The following is a 20818-nucleotide window of genomic DNA, read 5'->3' as shown; positions in this document are numbered from 1 at the left end:
CCCAGCTGTAGCCCACTGAAATGATTCTGTCTAGAAGGATATGTGTGCTTTAGAGAACAATAGATTGGGACTGAGAGAACAGGAAAGTTTCAGATACTGAGGATCTAGCTCTAAACTACAGTATATAAGCTCTAAACATATTTAGAGTGATCAAAAATGATCCATATGAGGCTTTAATGAGCCAAGAAGATTTTTACAACTACAGGAAAGAACAGGCACTGTATGCTTTGATCAGAACAAAAATTGTATCAATCATTTTGTAACAAATTGGTGATTCAGAAAATAGAAAACAGAGGAGGATAAACAATAATCAAAATAAATAAATATAACCTCCAAATGTCAAAGATATACAGAAGTGCTTCGTATATATCATGCTGCAACTCACAACTGGCAACCCACTGAAGTGAAGCAGGTGTGAGCCTGGTCAGCACCTGGATGGGATACCTCCTGGGAAAAACTAAGGTTGCTGCTGGAAGAGGTGTTAGTGGGACCAGCAGGGGGCACTCACCCTGTGGCCCATGTGGGTCCTAATGCCCCAGTATAGTGACGGGGACACTATATTGTAAACAAGTGCCGTCCTTCAGATGAGATGTAAAAGCGAGGTCCTGACTCTCTGTGGTCATTAGACAACCCAGGGTGTTTCTCGAAAAGAGTAGGGGTGTTATCCTGGTGTCCTGGCCAAATTTCCCATTGGCTTTACCAATCATTGCCTCCTAATAATTCCCATCTACTAATTGGCTTCATTACTTTGTTCTCCTCTCCACTGATAGTGTGGTGAGTGTTCTGGTGCACTATAGCTGCCGTTGCATCATCCAGGTGAATGCTACACATTGGTGGTGGTGGAGAGGAGTCCCCATTACTTGAAAAGTGCTTTGAGTGGATTGTCCAGAAAAGCGCTATATAAATGTAAGTAATTATTATTATTATTATAGTTTGAGAGACCCATGTTCTTTATTCACTGGCTGAGCTTTGGCAAAAGCATAATAAATGAGAGGCAAACAGGAGAAGCAAATAATTATGAACAATAACCCAACTAGTTAGCTCCCAGCATACAAGATATGCCAGTTACAAAACAGGACATCTCAAAGGCCCTGGAGGCCCCAAACTGAATGGGAAGCAGAGACTAAAATGAACTCAAGAAATAAAGTTCAAGATATTCAAATTAGATGAGATTTGATTTAAATCCTATCAGACTAAAATACTTGATATATCTTGTTTGATTGTTATCCTAGAATCTCAGGTGACAAGGTGGGCTTACACCCTAGAAGGGATGCCAGATGCCAGGCTCACAGACACTGGATGTGGAGACAGCTAACCAAGCCAGCAGGACGTCAGGTGGTGTGAGGAAGCCACTGTGTGAGAGCAAGTGTAGGACCTCAGGCTCATCTTTATCACTGTGGCACCACTGAGTTTTCACACAGATCTTTACTTAGCAGGTTAGTGTGTGGTGTGGAATCAACTTACTGTATATACCAAGATATACAGGAAAAATTAAAATTTAAACTTCTTTCTAACTTGTTTTTAAATCATGTTTATCAAAACGACAAGGATAAATAAAAACGAATGTGAAATGTGCAGGTCAATAAAAGCAAATGGATTTAGATACATTTTCCCCAGAATATTTTGTAAGAATATTTGATTAATCATAGACTGTCCTTGGAAAAGCTAAACAAAGACACAGGGAAGAAAAGCACCTCTGTACCCCATTCTGGGAACTTGAAATTAATGATGAAAAAAGGACGTCAACAAACTGTTTTTCATTTTAGTCAGTAATGACAATCACTCACAAAAATAATCCACAATGATGATGAAGAAAACTCAATTGCTTTGCTATGTTGAGTAAATTAAGACAAGACAAAATCACCTGTTTGACTAAAAGTCAGAAAATTAATTTTGTCACATGAGGTTCAACATTCGTACATTTACCTTCTGTCTGGCAAATAGCAGTAATGGGTATCTTGGGGCTGCAAGGTGACTCTTAAGCGTGGTAATTGGGAAGTACCGTGATGAGCTGTTTGTATTCCTTTTCTCTTTGTTTTCTATTGATCCTCACTTCCTGCCAGTCTTATCTGCACTCCTGAATCATAAACCCTTTTTGTGTGTTCATTGATGGGCACCTAGATAAACAATGAGATTCAATGCTGTACTGATTAGATTATTGTCAGAGCCTTGTTCTACAAAAGATTTCACTATCTTATCCATTTGATTGTTTTATCAACAGATTATTAGAAGCAAGGTACTGTAGCTTACTACAAGAGAATTAAATAACAATAATTTGATTGAATATAAAGCTAAAGATAGTGTTGACATAGATCACAGACTTGATCTTTAAAGCCCCATAAAGCCAATACCAGTAAACAAAAAGATTTTACTCTCCTGGATCCTAGTGTCCCTTAATTGATGTCCATTTAACACAACTGGTTTGTATCAGGAAAAGATGAACAAAAGTGATCACTTCCAGCTCATTTGCTGAAGCTCTTCAAGAATGTAAATTCAGGGTCTCTTTGGATTTTCTTTTTATCATAAGGTACAGTACCTTGCTGTCTCCAGGAATTTCACCTTTGATACAGTATCACTTCCCACAGCTACTTTTAGTCTTACTGTACCTGTAGCAGTTCCATTCTTTCTTGTTCTATTTGTTGTAGCTTCTGAGTGGTATTAGGAGGTCTGCACAAAAATACAACAGTAAAATTAAAAAAATAACAAGAGCATACAGTTTTAAGCATGTTTTAAGCAGAATGTAGGGCAATCAGACATGAGTTTTGAGCTGGGATTTGAAGACAGTCAAAATGTGTCTGCCTAACAGTGAATCTGAAGACCATGTTTGTCTCCTAGAGGATACAAATAAGAAAGAACTGGGCCCAAGACTGAATTCTGTGGCATATCATAATTGACTGGAGCCATCGGGGAATCATGAGGACCAAGAAAAAGAAAATGCTGCTTGCCAGTCAGATTAGAGCATAATATCCAGTTAAAGCCAAGATAGACAAGAATGTTTGCAAGTGTTTGAGCAACACTGAATGATTTACTGTATTAAGAGCAGCACTAAGATCAAGGAACATAAGGATACTTATATCGTCTGAGTCAGACACAGTAAGAAAATCACTCACAACCCTGACAAGAGCAGTCTCAATGCTATGAGTAAAGCAAACACTGGACTGAAATGGTTCAAACAAATCAGGAAATAGGAATGGTGAATTAGAAATCAGTCTATAGTTAATAATTTTATCAGAACACAAGTCTGTTATTTTTTAATCTAGGAGTTTTGATTGAAGCAATCTTTAAGACAGTAGGTACCACACCTATGGGAAATGAACTGTTGATGACGTTGACAATTAACTGGCAGATGTCTGAGAGGCAAGCTTTCAGTAAAGTGGAAGGGATGGCATCTAGGCAACTAGTGTTTTTTTTTTTTTAGTTGTTAATAATTTTTCTAAGTTGAACTAAATTAACTGAGATAAAATCAGAAAAATCTGGTACAGAGGAAAAGCAAACTGAAAAACTATAGCTGAAATAATTTCCAAATTTAGTACAAAGCTAAGGCTTGATTCAGATAATTGTAGATTTGTGATTTGAACTGCAAAAAATATGACAGAGGTCAGGGGTTTAAGAAACAGCAGAGCTGCAAGGGGGTTTAATAAGCTTGTTACTAACACAGATGAGCACTTTATGATTTCCAAGTACAGTGCCTATTGTATGCGAGATATAGGAGGATCTGGTGGATACTAGAGCAGCTCTGTACACTTGCAGGTGTTCATTGTAAGCCTCAGTGTGAAACACTAGGCCAGAGCGTTTGCTTAAGTGCTCCAGGTGCTGTTGAGTTAGTTTCAAATTGTGAAGTTCAGGTTTACATAATGGAGAGAAGCTCTTGAAGGAAACAAAGCAAGTTTTAAGGGAAGCATATTTATCCAAAATACTAGTCAAAATACTGATGTTAAAGTTACTTTCAGTTTGTGAAGGAAAGTAAGGTCAGTTAGTGTAAAAAGTTCAGGAAGAAGTTAAAAACATGCTCTTACAGTGCACACAGCTGGAGTGATGTAGCGCCAACAGTACCAAAACACAGCCAAAGGTCAATAGCCAATCATGTCTTCAATGTTGGCACAGAAGAGATCAGATCCTGCATGAAACCAAGAGGTGAAAATCACCAACTCAGTAATGACACAATCACATATGAGCAAATGTATTTTGTGGTGCAGTCTGAATACATTGAGAGTTTTGGGTATTTTATCAGCACGTAATTTATCTGTACTAAGCTGCCGGAGTGAATGCTTGTAAAAGCAGTACTCAAATAAAACTCTGTTAGAATGATGGCAAATATTGGAAGGACACTGATACTGACCCATGAAAACTCACCATATACCCATCCAATACAAATAGTCTGAAATATGGCAACAAACAAGAGGCAAGCCCCATTGCAAGCATAGTAATCAACCAACTGGAAGATGTATATTCCACCCTGGAGAGACAGAGAAAATGTTGTTATTTAAATACATGTGAGGTGACTACTGTGATTTTACATAATGTACAGAGGTACAACTCTGAATGTCTTCTCCTTGGCATGGTGCAGTGCCAACACCTACTGAAACTGTTGTTTCTAAGTTTCTTCATTCCCATGAGCTTCTTAGGCAAATCTGCTGACCCTCAATTCAAACCAGACCATTGCAGGTCTTGCTGATTGATTATCAGGCCCCTCAGACCTTCAGTCCTCACCTCAGTGACCATGAGGAGCCCAAGCAGGAAGCAGACCATACCGAAGAGGAGCAGAAGGAGCTCCTGCTGGTATCCTCTCCGGAACACTGCAGGAAACAGATCCACGATGGCCGTCATCACGGTTTCAATGCCCACAAACTGCAGAGAGCAAGACAACAGAGACCACAGTCAAATTCCATTATTCCATTGTCTTTTACCCTGTGGGCATACTGCATGTAATATGGACTAATAACATGGCCTCACCTCTGTGTCCAGTCCCAACAGGATAATCATGATTAAGAAGAAGAAGGCCCAGAGCTGAGGAAGAGGCATCATGGCCAGTGCCCTCGGGTACGTAATGAACACCAGGCCAGGACCTGCACAGTCAGACAGAGATAGAAGACCAGCCCATCAGCAGCTCCAGGCAGGGTGAGTCCTCTAACCAGCAGCAACAACAGCATCACATAGGGGAAAGTGGCTGTGAAGTACACCACCTGAAGCCATAGACATACAGAGCAATTTAATTGTTTACATTTACACTACATGGGGTCAGAAGAACTTTCTGGTCTACCACTCACCTTCAGCAAAATATAAAAGGTTTATTTTAATCATAAATCATTTTAAAAAATGACGTACAGTAATATGTTTCTTCACAAAAATGATCCTTTGTGATTGACATCCTCTTCAGTCAGCCTGCCTAAATTGTAAGAAAAGAGTTTCTTAGCCTATGAAATTGCATTGACTGGCTAAAACAACTGAATCACTTTAAATATCAACAGAAAGTTTTGAGGAGACTTGATTCAGGAATTCAAGATCATTGAACATATTATATCACACCAAAGGACTCATCCAAGATTACACAAAAGTAACCCACATGGAAGTGTATTTAAAACTGAGAATCAGAGGCACTGTTCAACACAAGCTACCCAACAATGTTGAAGCCAATACCTTGGCTTCCTTCAAGAAATGTCTGGATGTGGCCCTTTATTTTAAAAATCTCTAGCAACCAAACGTCTTAAATGGGCCAAATATTACCTTCAAATTTTGATTCTTTATGTTCCATTGTACCACAAAGACAATTATATCCAACAAACAATTGACTAGATGTAATGAAAATTCGTTCATCAGCACAGAGCAAAAGTCACCCCAACAGCAACAGTGTCTCACCTCCCCTGTGGACCTCACTCAGTTCCAGACAGAAAAGTAACAGATGGTCCAGGCCAGCAGGAGACACAGGGCCAGATCCCGTCTCAGACTGCCCACCTCACCGATCCCACCAGAGATACTCAGCACCCTCCTGCTGTGGAGATCAGGACACAGGCATTATTTCATTGGAAAATAAGCACACAGTATGTGATTGTGTGTGTAGAGGTGTGAGGGTTTCTAACCTACTTCCAAAACCCCATTACAGCAGAGGTTGTGCTTTCTAAATCTGTCCAGTTGGAAGTGAGATTCTGCTTGTCAAAGTCCAAGCAGGAATCTGTCAGAAGACCAACAGAATGGAAGAAGTGTGTGATCTTGTGTGGAAGACAGCAAGAACTGGTGAGAGTGCAGAGAGAACAGGATCATAACTCTGCTAAAACAGCAACTTTTGAACTCTCAGTTTCATCACTGGATGACAGTTTCACTAACACCGGTGCACTTAACCAGTGTAAAAGAGTATCTCTGGACCCTTCTTTTTCAAATGCATTGAGGTTTCAGTGGGTCTTGTAATGAGCTTCTGCGCTCGAGTACCTGTGGCCCAGGGCAGCTCAGAGCTGAAGGAGGAGAACAGGTAGAAAAAGGCCCAGGCCAAGATGATAATGTAAATGATACTGCTGTAGGTCATGATCACCATAGTAGAACAGCCAATGCCTGCAGAGACAGAATCATGACTTGGGATGCATTCTTTTTCGATGTAGCATTTTTCCTCCTGTCAGCTTATAATGCTGCTGAACACAACATTGGGCAATTGGTCTATTGAGGTTAGTCTTATTATTTCATTATTATTTATTATTACTGCTACTTCTACATAACACATCGTTGGGCATTTTATAAAATGCTAAAAAAATGCCCTATTTGAAAATTTAATGTCACACTGTGTTGTGGTACACTGTTCTTGCTTTTTCACACTGTTTTATGTTATAATGGTATTTTACTATTATGTCAGTAAAGGAACAGTGTGCCTTTAAAAGGCCTTTGTGTGGTAATAATGAGGGAGGAGCTTCCATACTAAAAGGACGATGCTGAGGCCAGGATTAGTCTCTTGCAGAGCTCTGAGGAGATGGATGGGCTGTTACTCCTGCATTGTCCCTTTCCTGGGAATTTAGACTAGTGCTGAATTTGGAGTGAATTCAGTGTTCCAGTGTTCCTGTTGTCACCAAACCAGTTCAAATGAATTAAGGGTAACCATCTTGTGCAGTGATAAAACTGTTCTTGATTCCAAAGGAAGATGTGTCCTGTATTTTTTTTTTTCATAACAAGCACAGAAACTCCACTTCTGAGAAGGGACACTTATTGAAGAATGATACTTTGTGCAGTGTCAGAATAACGTGCTACCTGAGACACTGTTCTCAAAATAATAGTCAAATTTACCATACTAATTTTAAATATTATTTCCCAGTATTTTCCTGCTTGAATATAACAATCACAAAAATATCTTATTTCTTTTTTTTATTTTTAATTTTAGAGAAAAAAACAAAACCATTTTACATATAAACCACCATTATTCAGCCTTACATCACAGGCAAAAATTCCTGTTTGTTCCCACAAATCATCTATTTCTAATTATCTCAAGTTTATGACACCGTAATCTCTTCTGAACTGGACAGGTTATTCACAAACTCAGGTCTGGAACAAACTGCCAAGTCAAGATGTTTATCTGGATTCTCTTTGAATTGTTAAGGAAACAGCTTCTTAACTTCTGTAACCGTTCCTATAGTCTAAATGAATCAGTCAGTAATAGTTTCCTGTTTCTTTCTGGGGAGAAATGATACCCTTGTGGAAGTTTTAAATGTAGTAAACAATGAAGTAACGTCTTACAAATTAGCTGTAATGATGGTTCATTGAGTGTGTGCAAAACAGTTATTCAAATGAATGGAAACAAGAAGCTCACCTTCAAACAGGGGACAGATCTTCCTCCAGCAGGTGATGCCCCCCTGGCTAGTGTACTGCCCCAGAGCCGTCTCCAGCAGGAACAGGGGGATCCCACAGGTCAACAAGAACAGGATGTAGGGGATGAGGAAGGCACCTTTTACAAAGGAGAGATTAAAACTTGGAAAATACATTATGTTGAACTATATTAACACTTTGCCTTTCCCAGTGTTAATTTCCAAAGTCAATGCCACATTGTTCACTGAAACAGATTAATATTGTTAGGGATTTAGGATTTTAAAAAATCTACACATCCAACGACCAAAATATTAATTTCCTTTAATTGAAATTTAAACTTTGATTAAAATATACTCTTCATGATTATATCAATTGCCCCTAACCCTGCAGCCAAAGGTACATTTTACCCCACAGTTCACTGCTAACACATTAAGCGCTAGAGCAGGCCAAGCTTCAATATCATGTGTCATTATTTTCTAAATTGAATTAAATTTCTGTTTTTATTCATTGTTGGTTTCCCAAAAACTCAACAAACAAAATGTTACAGGTACAGTATGTCCTTACGCTATCTACTGTATCTATTTAAATCAGACTGCTGCAATAGAAGCATGATAAGAGTTTGACGACATTAGCAGCAGCAACAAAGTTTTGCATACTGAGGAATGGGTGTTCTGTTATTTTATTATGTGCTCTCCTGGCAGGGAAAGATGATTTACAAACCAAATGTAAATTAGAGAATAAAAAACACACAAGAATCAATATTGAATTCCATTGAGAAGTTTCCAACAATATATTGTTGGAAATAAGGGGTTACAAATATGGTGAAATATCAGAAATAACTTAATGTGTTAGTCAATAAGTAAATTTAAAAATCATAAAAACCCAATGTGTAACAGATTATTGCCAAAAATATACATGAGCTGTGGTTTTAGTAACAGACAATTGAGTTTTCTGTTTTCTGGCACAGCTTAGGTGAAAAGAGTAGTAATTCAGGACCTCTAGGATAAACTGTATTGTTATTTGCAAATAATGACAATATACTGTACGTAGTAAACATCACACAAAATAAACATACAACACACAAGTTACGCTCTGTACAAACTTATCAACAAGGCATGCAAAGGCCCACATCCTTACCACCCAGAAACACTCCAGACTGCTACCAAGCATTCAACTCTTATATAAGGCCAAAATAAGATAAAGTTAAATCATTTAAACTAAACCGAACACAACCTGAAGTTAAGTCTCCCCCTGTAAACCTGGATGCTACAAAGTACAGTAAATGGGAACCTTTCTCCCTATTATAAAAAATCCACCAACTAACCAGGAGAGGCTTTTTTTAACCGAGGGATTCTTTACACAATGATACATTTGTCTAAAAACAACAGAAAAACAATCTCTCCTTATAAGGTTTAAATACTTAACTCAAATCTAGTCATTATGTGTGGTATGATCTGGACAAAGAGTTCATGCCTTCTGTCTTTATGTCTCTTCCCATGCTTTCTTGTCTCCTTTCCTTCTCCTGTGTGGCTTTCTGTTCCCTCTTTCTGTTCCTGCTGGTTTTATGCTGTGTTCCTAAACTGTTGATATCAGTCTTAATGATTTATCAAGAACTTAAATAAGGTAAACCAAGGTAAACTTTACGATTGCTTTGATCACTGAATCAATGACCCCTACATCTCAGCAACTACAGTATCTCCTTGCTTTGAAGCTCTAGGGAACTGGAAATGATGACAGTAGCTAAGTGTTACCCATTGTATCTAGATTCTTAAAGACACTTCAATAGTCACAATAGATGTACAGTAACAATATTGAAGGAAAAAGGTTTGACTCTTGCAATAATGGAAAGTTTCAGCTCAGTGTGAAGTGAGTGTAATCCAGAGATGGAGCTTGAAAACTTCTTTCTCAAATAGGCAGGTCCTGGGCATGGTGACACAGCTGGTGGAAATGCTGGAGAAACATCAAGAACAAATGAGTTTGTTACAAACATTGGCTCAAGAGATGGAATAAACTGTCACAGGTCACGATATAGCTTTCCAGTCACTAAAGTGGGAGGAGCAGTACCTGGTGTAGTATCACAGAATTCACTGAGAGTTTTGTGTGCTGACAAATAGTCTTCATGATTACTATTTACCAGGGAAGAATCAAGGAAGAATCATTTTCAAATGCAAACACACCAGAACTGAACAAATAAAATAAAATGCAAAAAGTGGTACCTGTCTATTTTTTTGTGAAGCCCAGTAAAGAGACATTCTCCAGTCACAGTCAGAGGTGTGGAATAATGAGCCACTCTCTTTCAGCACTAGGAGAATCAGGAAATACTGTCCATTAGCTCATAGGCTCCACCTGCAGTGCTTCCTGTACAGCTCTAGAGACTCATTCAACTGATGTAATCATGAAGGTTATATACAGTACAGTTCTGACAGACATGTGGCACAAGATGCCAAGGTAAGGACAACACAGTTGTCAATTAACAGGCCTTAATTTGTACCATCTTGATTGATTCTGTATGACTACTGTAATGTTGCGGCTGGTGATTTGTCAGAACGCAAGCACAAGAGACTAGAGAGTGAAAAGCAAAAGGTGATAACGAAATAATTTATTACTGGCCGGCGGGCCTTAATCACCTCAAGATAACTGGATTACTTTTGGCTAACTGGATTCCGAATGAAATGAGGCTACTAAACATAGCCCGTGTATCAGAAAAAGGGAGTGTTAGGTACTGAAAGAAACCAAATAGCGAGAACCCTGAAAAGGAAACCAAACGGGCTTAAAAGAGCAGCCCTCAGGAGTGCCAGGTGTGCAGGTCAGCAAAGTTGAGGGTCAACGTGGTGAAAAAAATAAGTGTGGAATAGAGCAAGGACCAGAATCTGAGACTAGTGCATCAGGCAATGTACAGATAAGGCTAGGAGCTAAGGAAGGTGTGCTAGGCTGGAGCTGAGGCTGCTGTGGATCTTCATGATGCTGAGAGCTGGCTGGAAGCTGAAGCACAGTCTTGAAGCTGAAATTGCTATCAAACACAGTCCGCTGGTCAGAAACAGGGAGCCTCGTGTACGGGAAAAAACGAATGGCAAGTCCCCTGGGAAAGGAGCCTGACGAATTTGAAGGGCAGACTAGAGGCCGCTAAGACTGCTGTGCAGAACAGAGCTTTGGCTGAAGACGGTTATGACTGCTGCACAGAGCAAAGCACTGGCTGGAGGCCGCTGAGACTGCTGTGCAGAGTGAAGGCTGGAGGCTGCTGAGACTGCTGTGCAAAGCAAAGCTCTGGCTGCAGGCCGCTGAGACTACTTTATTTTAATTTCTTCAAAAACACAACAAATACTTTATTTCATCATTACCCTTTCAGAATATATAGATCACACTGCTGCAACAGAGGTACAACAAGACTTTGAACACATCAGCAGCAGAAAATATCCAGTGTTGCATAGCAAGAAATGGGGGTTCCGTTATTATGTTTTCTTTTGGCAGGAACAGTGAGTATCAGCTTGTGAAGGAAGAAGAAAGGACTGATTTAAAAACCAAATGGAATTTAGAGAATTAAAAGCAACTGAGTTTATTGCATGCAAGAAACAATAAGACTAAGGTACTGTAAATAGGTACAAAACTTCCAGTTTATATAGCAAATTTCAGCCGCTTCTGACACAAATTGTTACCATGGTAATGGGGGGGGCACCTGTGTTTGAACATTCCCAAGACCTTGAAAACTTTTAATGGTCGGTTTTATCTTTCCTTAGTTAGGGAGTCTCTATCTTGCACTTGGAATTTCATATCAATTATCTCCCATCCCTGCCATAACTCAAAGGTGCCTGAGCATGGAATGTCTTGTGAAGATGTCTTTGTGCAGAAAGAAATCAGTTAACCCCTTTTTCACATCTTATATCTTTCTTCACAGACAATAAATTATATTACAACACTTTATTCATTACATTTTCCGTTTTTAGAATGAATGAACGTGTCTACCTCAAACACCACAGGTACCCATATTAAACCACTTTCTACACTGCTGCTGTGTTAACAGACAGAGGCTGCTGGGATTGGAGCTTCAATGCTCCCGTCACTCTTCAGCTGTTTCTCCCTACAACTCAACAGAGCGCTGGAGTCTGAGTTCACAGGGTCACAGCTCTGTTTCTGCTTCTGGCTGAGAGGCAGGTCCTGGGCATGGCTACACAGCAGGTGCAAACGCTGCAGAGACACCAAGAATAGACAAAGTTTATTACAGACCTCTGCTCAGGAGGAGAAATAAACTGACACAGTTCAGGATATAGCTTGCCAGACAGAGGTTGGAGCAGTACCTGGTGTAGTGTCCCTGCAGTCCTTGTGAGTTTATACAGCATGACCAGAGGCACACAGGTGACAGAGGAGAGGACAAAGAGCCAGCCCAGGACATACGCCCAGTCTGGATACACATAGGTGTTGTTGAACTTCAGTGGGGTGTACTTGACCAGGGAGAAGATGAAGATGCACTGAAGGAGAGATAACATACAACTGACTCAGCACCACTAAGACAAGAGAGGAGCACTGGTACGGATTTATTAAAACACAGAATATCATATTGCAAAATATATTTTTTTTCACAGGTGAAGTTAATTTGAAGTTCGAGAGATGCGCTTACAGTGCACACAGCTGGAGTGATGTAGAGCCAGCAGTATCGAAATGCAGCTAAAGGCCGATAGCCACTCATGTCCTCAATGTTGGCATATAAGAGATCAGCTCCTGTATGAAATCCAGAGGTCAAGAGAAGAAGCTCAGTAATGACACAATTACAAATGACATACAGATTTTGTAGTGCTATCTGAATTCACTGACAGTTTTGTGTATTTTGTGTGTTCCAGAGGTCAATTGGTATTTATCAATAATAATATCAATAATATCTGTTGATTTTCACTAAGCTGTAGACATGAAAGCTTCCTTGATATTGCCCATGTAAAGTCTACGAAGATGATGATACAGATGCTGAATAATAGTAATAAAGACATGAACACCTACCATATACCCATCCGATACAAATGGTCTGAAATATGGCAACAAAGAAAATGCAGGCCCCACTGCAAGCATAGTAATCAAGCAAATGGAAAATGTATATTCCACCCTGAAGAGACAGAAACAATATTGCTATTTAAACAAATGTTGTGACAACTGTGATTTGACATAGAGAGGAGCAGCTCTCAATGTACTGTATTCTTCTTGGCATGTTGTATTACAACACCTTCCTGAAGCTCTTATTTTAAGTGTGCTGTGTTGGATTTTCTTCAACTATGCGGGCTATTCAGATGAATCGGTTGATCGCTTAATTCAAACAAGCCCATTGCAGGTTTTGTTGATCGACTATCGGGCCCCTCAGCCCTCTTGTCCTCACCTCAGTGACCATGAGGAGGCCGAGTAGGAAGCAGACCACACTGAAGAGGAGCAGAAGGAGCTCCCTCCTGTATCCTCTCCGGAACACCAAAGGGAACAAATCCACAATGGCTGTCATCACGGTTTCAGTGCCCACAAACTGCAAAGACAAGAGAGAGCACAGACACCTGGATCACTGAGATAATGACATACAGTAGCCCATAGTGCATGCAAACACAAGTTACACCAGTGGATAAATACAGTACTGTATGAACTCATAACATGGTCTCACCTGTGTGTCCAGTCCCAACAGGATGATCATGATGAAGAAGCAGGTGGCCCAGAGCTGGGGAAGTGGCATCATGGTCACTGCTTTTGGATACGCAATGAATGCCAGGCCAGGACCTGCACAACCAGACACAGGCTGATTCAGGGAGTAACACAAACTCTTGAAACCATTTCAGTTATGGAAGGCTCTAAATGCAGAATAGAGCACCACCACAGAAATGTTCTGGCCAGGTATCATTTACAATATTAAACCTGGGACAAACCCATCCATAGGGTAAAGGAATTGGTTTTCACAGGACAGCCCTCTAAGATTTAATTTTACATAGACGCTCCAGTTAGAGAAAAACCAGGGTAACAGATACAGTAGCAGGTGTGAACAGACTGCAGCTCACCAGACTCGGCCACCAGCGAGATGTCCACTCCCTGCTCGTACGCCATGAAGCCCAACACAGAGAAGATGGCAAATCCAGCCACAAAGCTGGTACCACTGTTTAGGAGGCACAGGTAGAAGGAGTCCCTGTATGAAGAGAGACCATGGTGTCATTTAATCTCAATCCCCAGCTACCAAGTGTGGAGACTGAAAGACACTTTTTTAAAGCAGGACCTACAGGTATAGGTCTAGAATGTTCTACATGTATTGCTCTCCATTTTTACTCAAAGGATAACAGGTTCAGCACAAAAAATGCATGTGGTGATACCTTTAATAGTTAATGAATGGAGAAAATTTTTCAACAATGGTTTTAATTATTTTAATAATTTTATTATTTCTTAAATTCAATGGTTTACGAATAGTGGTAGTAACACTATAAGATGTATTAAATTTTATGCAAAATAATGAATTAAACAGTGCATTTTAAAATGATCAATTTATACAGTTTGAAGTTTACAGGAATTTCACTTTGATATCATTTTCCAGAGTTACCTTTCTCTTACCTGTAGCAGTTATTGTTGTATTTGTTGTAACTGCTGAGTGCTATTAGCAGTCCTGCACAAACACTGTAAGAGAAGAAAATCTGTGTCCCCGCATCCATCCATACCTAGGATAGACAGGAGCACAGGGTATAGAAAACTGTATGGGACACTTATTGACATACTTTAATAATGTGAGTTTTGAAGCCATATTACCACATGATAATTAAATTTAAATACTGAAATAATCACAATGTTGCATTCAGTTCTTTCTTATTTATCATTTAGTTATGTTTACAGTAGATGAGGGCTTCTGAGCCTTTACATATAAAGCAGCAAACAAGAGGATATCTTGAGTTTAATGTGCACAATATATGAAAAGACAGACATTAGGTCTCACTGGCTGGGAGTAGACACCTCAGAACGTTTGTTCCACATGTTTCTCATGATAGAGATACATATTAATGTTGAAGGCCTGTGCATCACCTGTGGGTCAGTGAGCCGTGTTACATCAGGGTAGAGGTAGAAGACCAGCCCATCAGAAGCTCCAGGCAGAGTGAGTCCTCGGACCAACAGTACCACCAGCATCACATAGGGGAAAGTGGCTGTGAAGTACACCACCTGAGAGGGCAGGGAAACCATTGATATATAGAGGGTTCATTTCAAATCTGCAACTAGCCAACAGCCATGTCACCCTGCAACTTACAATTGGCAACCCACTGAAGCTAAGCAGGTGTGAGCCTGGTCAGTACCTGGATGGGAGACCTCCTGGGGAAAAACTAAGGTTGCTGCTGGAAGAGGTGTTAGTGCTCACCCTGTGGTCCATGTGGGTCCTAATGCCCCAGTATAGTGACGGGGACACTATGCTGTAAACAAGCGCTGTCTTTCGGATGAGATGTAAAACCGAGGTCCTGACTCTCTGTGGTCATTAAAAATCCCAGGGTGTTTCTCGAAAAGAGTAGGGGTGTAACCCCGGCGTCCTGGACAAATTTCCCATGCCTCCTAATAATCCCTCTCTATGAATTGGCTACATTACTTTGTTCTCCTCCCCCCCCGACTCCGACGGCAGGTGGAGCGACGTGCTGGTTGGAGTATTCTCGGACGTATTTAATGGCAACGTCAGCTCAAAGATTTGGTTCAAACCAGCAAATGGAGACGGCCGACAAGCGGATCCTGTTGATGCGGGATTAACGCTAGGATGAGAGAGATTTCAAATCTGCAACTAATTCATTAAATTACCATGTTAGCAAGTCCGGCTTTTTATACTTCAAACTACAATCTTGAGAAAATATCAGAAGAAACTATGACATTATGCAGGTCAAATGCAAAATCCTCACCTTCCCAGTGGACTTCACTCCCTTCCAGACAGAAAAGTAACAGATAATCCAGGCCAGCAGGAGACACAGGGCCAGTTCCCATCTCAGACTGCCCACCTCATCGATCCCACTAGAGATACCCAGCACCCTCCTGCTGTAGGGATGATGATGCACATTTCATATTATAGTAATTAAGCATTGTACTGTATGTGCCTGTAATATCACTTTAGAGATAGGTACAGTATGCCTAACGTACTTCCAGAACTCCATTACAGCAGAGGTGGTCTTTTCTGCATCTGTCCAGTTGGAAGTGAGATTCTGCTTGTCAAACTCCACACAGGAATCTATCAGAATTCCAACAGAATAGAAGACGTGTGTGACCTTGTGTGGAAGATGGCAAGGACTGGTGAGAGTGCAGAAAGAACAGGATCAAAACTCTGCTAATACAGGAACTACTGAACTATCAGCTCCAAGACAGGATGACAGTTTTACTAACACCAGTGTGCTCAGCCAAAGAAAAAGAGTATCTCTGGACCCTTCTTTAACAATGCACTGATTGTTCATCAGGGGCTGCTAGTGAACTCCTTTGCTCCAGTACCTGTGTTCCAGGAGTTTCTGCAGCTGGCCCAGGGCAGCTCAGAGCTGAAGGAGGAGAACAGGTAGAAGAAGGCCCAGGCCTGGATGATGATGTAAACAATGACATTGTAGATCATGATCACCACGGTGCAAAAGCCAATTCCTACAGAGACAAAATCAGAACTGGAGCAGAACTGCATTGTCATGTCATTTACCAAATCTCTTTACACCACACAGTGTCGCACGAAGCCGGAGCCTACCCGGCAAGCAACGAGCACAAGGCAGGGTACACCCTGGATGGGGCGCCAGTCCATCGCAGGGCAAGTGCAAGCCAATCAAAAATGGGGACAATTTGGAGGCCACGGTAAAGACTGAGGGGAGAAATTTAGCCCGCACACCGGGATAACTCCCTACTCTTATCGAGAACTGCCCGGTGATCTTTAATGACCACTGAGAGTCAGGACTTCGGTCAACGAAAGATGGAAGAACTGCATTGTTGGGCTGTTCTTCATACTGTATAGTGTTATTTAACATAACATATTTTTCATAACACATCGTTGGGCATTTTTTAAAATAAAATGCTAAAAAAATGCCCTATTTGAAAATTTAATGTCACACTGTGTTGTGGTACACTGTTCTCATCTTTTCAGGCTGTTTTTTGTATAATGGTATTTTACTATTATATGAGTAAATGAACAGTGTGACTTTAAAAGGCCTTTGTGTGGTAATAATGAGGGAGGAGCTTCCACAATAAAAGGACGATGCTGAGGCCAAATTTGTTCTCTTGCAGAGCTCTGAGAAGATGGATGGGCTCTTATTTCTGCATTGTCCCTTTCCTGGGAATTTAGACTAGTGCTGAATTTAGAGTGGATTCAGTGTCCCTGCTTTCACAAATCTGTGTTCAAAAGAAATTATTGAGAAAACCATTTGTCTCCTGATTTATTTTTTCATATCAGAGTGTGAGAATAATGTGGCACCCAAGACACTGTTCTATATAAGATTTAAGTTAAGGTAAAGTCTTATTTCTCAGTGCTTTCTTAGCTTGAACATGACAGTTATAAAAAAAAATCAATTATCTAATGACTTAAAGACACTTTTATCTCATCTGAACTGGACTGGAAATTTCCAAGATCAGGTCTGGAACAGATTGCACAGTCAAGGTATTGAAGTAGAGTCTCTGTGAATCTTTCAATAAATAGCTTCCTATCATCTGGAAACATTTCTATGTTCTAACTGAAACATTCAGTATTTCCTGTCTTTCTTATGGAAGGTTTTCAAAATCAAAATAGTGTGATGTAGGAAAGCTGTAAAAATGAATGAAAACAAGAAGCTCACCTTCAAACAGGGGGCAGATCTTCCTCCAGCAAGTGATGCCCCCCTGGCTGGTGTACTGCCCCAGAGCCGTCTCCAGCAGGAACAGGGGGATTCCGCAGGTAAACAGTAACAGGACATAGGGGATGAGGAAGGCACCTTTTACAAAGGGGAGATTAAATATCACAAAAGATATAATACTAAGCTATATTAACATTTTATATTTTCCACTGTAAACATCTTTTTTAGTCAAAGTCAGATTGTTTATATGTATAAACTTATATGGGGCTAAATGTTCTCAAAGACAATTTTATAATTCATAGATTTATGATTAAAATAAATTGTTACACTCGTGCACTGAAGGATAAATAAATTTCCTCAAATTTAAATTAACTGCTGAAAAACATTTATGCTGTGATGTAACTACAATCACAGAAGAAAATTGTTCTTCATCAAAATCAACCCTTTTAGACCTTCAGTGGATACATACCATTCAACTGCCTCACTCACCTCCCCCGTTTTTGTAGCACAGGTAGGGGAACCTCCACACGTTGCCCAAACCAACAATCTGTCCAGAAACAGCCAAGATGAACTCCCTCTTGTTTGCCCACTGGCCCCTCTCCTGGATCTTCTGCCCCTTCTGCACCAGCCTGCTCCCGTGGACTGGGGGCTCATGTTGAGCTTCTGCCTGCAGATCCCCGTCCATCCCAGCTGCAGCCCAGTGAAATGACTGTTGAGAGGACAAAGGAATGGGAAGGAAAGAAAAAGTCAAGGAAGAATCTTCATCCTCAGAAACAAAGCAGAAACAAAAATAAATGCAAAGTTCAACACAAAAACTGCTACTTCTCTAATTTTTTGTGAAAACCAGTAAAGGAACTGTTTAAGTGGTCTAACTCACACTCACTCTTTTTTATACTGTGTACATGACATTCAAATTCATTGGTCTTTGAATAACAGAAGTCATGCCCACTTTACCTCTTTCACAAGAGTGATTAGTCTTTATATGTAAATTAGGAACTTAAGCAATGATGTTTTCACTATATGTAAAGGGATTTTTGTATTTAACGGCACAGTATGTGAGGCTCACACAGGTGTCACAGTGATGGACTGGATTGGTTTACCTTGTAAAATGCATGTAAATATGCTGCTTCCCTGAAAGGTAGACAGAGTCTCCAACATCTTCTTAAATATTTCATAACACCATTTCTTTATTTATACACATACATGCAATGGAAAATCACCACTCACAGTCAGAGGTCTGGAATACGGAGACTCTCCCGTTCTTCAGCACTGGATGAACCAGGAGATGCTGTCCATCTCATACTATTCACCTTCTGCTCAGCTCTAGAAGACTCACTGAACATAGGCAGGTATGAAGCTTACAGTATACACAACTCTGTCACACAAGTGGCACTCAAGGAAACATGTTACAACAACACAATATTTTATGGTCTGAGAAATGTTTCAAGCAGTAAAGGAGAAAAGAGACAGGATGAGTGATATGAATGGCGCCAGGAGATAAGGTGTGCTCAGCTCAGAATGAAAACAAATTAGAAGACACAAGATAGAGCAAACACACCACTGGTCCTTTTTTCCCACTATACAGTATATTCTCCATTTTAACAATACATGAATCATTCATCACTATAACTCATTCTTGATATTAATAAGAGTGTAGAAGGTGAATAGGAGGGTGAGGGTGTTTTAGTACAAAAGGCTAATCAAAATCACCTAATAATCTTCCTGCATTGCTGCCAGCTCATGAGAGAGCCAGATCTGCTCAAGTTTTTATAACACAGAGAGGTCTTCCCGCAGGGATGTTATACCATTGAGCCTTTTAATACAATTGGGCTGTATTCTCTGCATTCGTTTATAATTTAATTAAAATATTACATATGATCATTTTAAAAAGATGGAATCAAATGCAATCCATAATGCTAGTTTGCTTCTTATGAATTAACAAATAGATATATTACTTGAGATCTTTAAAAAATGTGGGAACTCAGACATTTTTCTGTGTATGTCATGACAGAGATGATGAGGTTGAACAGGAAAAGACAATGCACAGACTGAGGAATTTGAAATGTCATAGACACTGACAAAATCTTACTATCCTGCAACTATGCTATGGTCTAGCCAGTGAAGCCAGTGAAGACACTCCTTTTCCAGATAATCATACCAGGGTCCATTTTCAAATTAACCATGCATGTTCTACTACCCTGGGAAACAAAGAACAGGTTCAATGTTGTTTTGATTAATCTGACAGGTGACATTGGAATTAAAAGTTTCTAAATGCTTTCGAAGTAACAAGGAGACATCTGTAAATTGGTGGTCAAAGTTGTTTTTCATTTTCTCATTTTGAGAAAGAGATTGACAAGAATAACAGATACTGTACAGTAAGTGAATCAGGTCAGCTGACAATCTCAGCTGGGAAGAAACAGAACCAGTAGCATCTGATCAGACCCAAGGACAGTGGACAGCCTCGTCTTTCATATGGCCAAAGAAATGGTCAGTACCTAAAGATCCAGCACATACAATGAATGGCAGGCTAGAGCAAAACATAAGTCAATTCCTCCAGACAGCCAAGAGAAACTCATTGGAAGAAGCTTCTGAAAACAAACACATTAAATGTAAAGGGAACAAAATCAGATTGTTTATGACAAGTGTTAAATAAATTTGACCAGTCTAAAAAAAAACAAGGTGACACTCTCTTTTGTCTTGAAGAAGTGAAGCAAATCGAAAACAGTTTAAGAAACACAGAGGTTATTGTCACTGAGATTACAGAGCTATGGACAACTAGATCCAATCTCACCCAATCGTGCACTGCTGATTGGACAATCATACTAGTGAGCTATCATAGTGAGCTCAAACCTGTGATTGGACAAGCTACACTTGGACAATTTCCTTTCACAGTGGAGCCACTCAGCAGGCCTTAATTGTACCATCTTGGTTGAATCTATGTGACACATATTTAATTAAAAGAAGCAAATAAGAACAGCTTAGCATCACCATTCTACTCCAGCCAGATATTTATTATAGTACATTGTAGAGATACGGGTGTGTTCGGTGAGGAGCTCTCAACAGAGAGCGACACGGTGCCTTGATAACGACAGCTGAGAGGAGTGAGTGGTAATTAGCCTTAGCTGTGGGAGTAATTTAAAAGCACATCAAACGCGTTCCAGAACAGAGATCAAGCCAAGACTTTAGTCTTGTGCAAGCTGCAGGCGAGAGAGGAGGGAGATCAGGTCTCCCGTATGCAGGGGCTCGGCTGTGAGAAAGACGGGCCGAAGCAAGACAACAGCAGA

General features: G+C 40.2%; 1 protein-coding gene and 1 pseudogene across 1 annotated transcript; both read right to left on the bottom strand.

Moving 5' to 3' along the window:
- Positions 1-4016: 4016 nt before the first annotated feature.
- Positions 4017-7955, bottom strand: LOC148831051 (sodium- and chloride-dependent GABA transporter 3-like; annotated as a pseudogene).
- Positions 7956-11790: 3835 nt separating this feature from the next.
- LOC148831050 (sodium- and chloride-dependent GABA transporter 2-like) lies at positions 11791-18234 on the bottom strand. Its single transcript, XM_088921330.1, has 14 exons — positions 18024-18234; positions 17538-17672; positions 16225-16365; positions 15883-15970; positions 15648-15780; positions 14797-14931; positions 14335-14438; positions 13794-13918; positions 13406-13518; positions 13136-13273; positions 12766-12868; positions 12392-12492; positions 12072-12242; positions 11791-11961 (listed from the first exon to the last, which is right to left on the bottom strand). Exons 1-14 carry the CDS (start codon positions 18217-18219, stop codon positions 11791-11793), a joined length of 1854 nt encoding a protein of 617 aa, XP_088777456.1. The 5' UTR covers positions 18220-18234.
- Between the last annotated feature and the right edge of the window lie 2584 nt (positions 18235-20818).

This window comes from Atractosteus spatula, chromosome 7 (genome assembly GCF_055471065.1).
Source record: "Atractosteus spatula isolate fAtrSpa1 chromosome 7, fAtrSpa1.hap1, whole genome shotgun sequence".
Classification (NCBI taxonomy): domain Eukaryota; kingdom Metazoa; phylum Chordata; class Actinopteri; order Semionotiformes; family Lepisosteidae; genus Atractosteus; species Atractosteus spatula.
The sequence above is the reverse complement of the archived record's forward strand: the minus strand, read 5'-3'. Positions and strand labels throughout refer to the sequence as shown.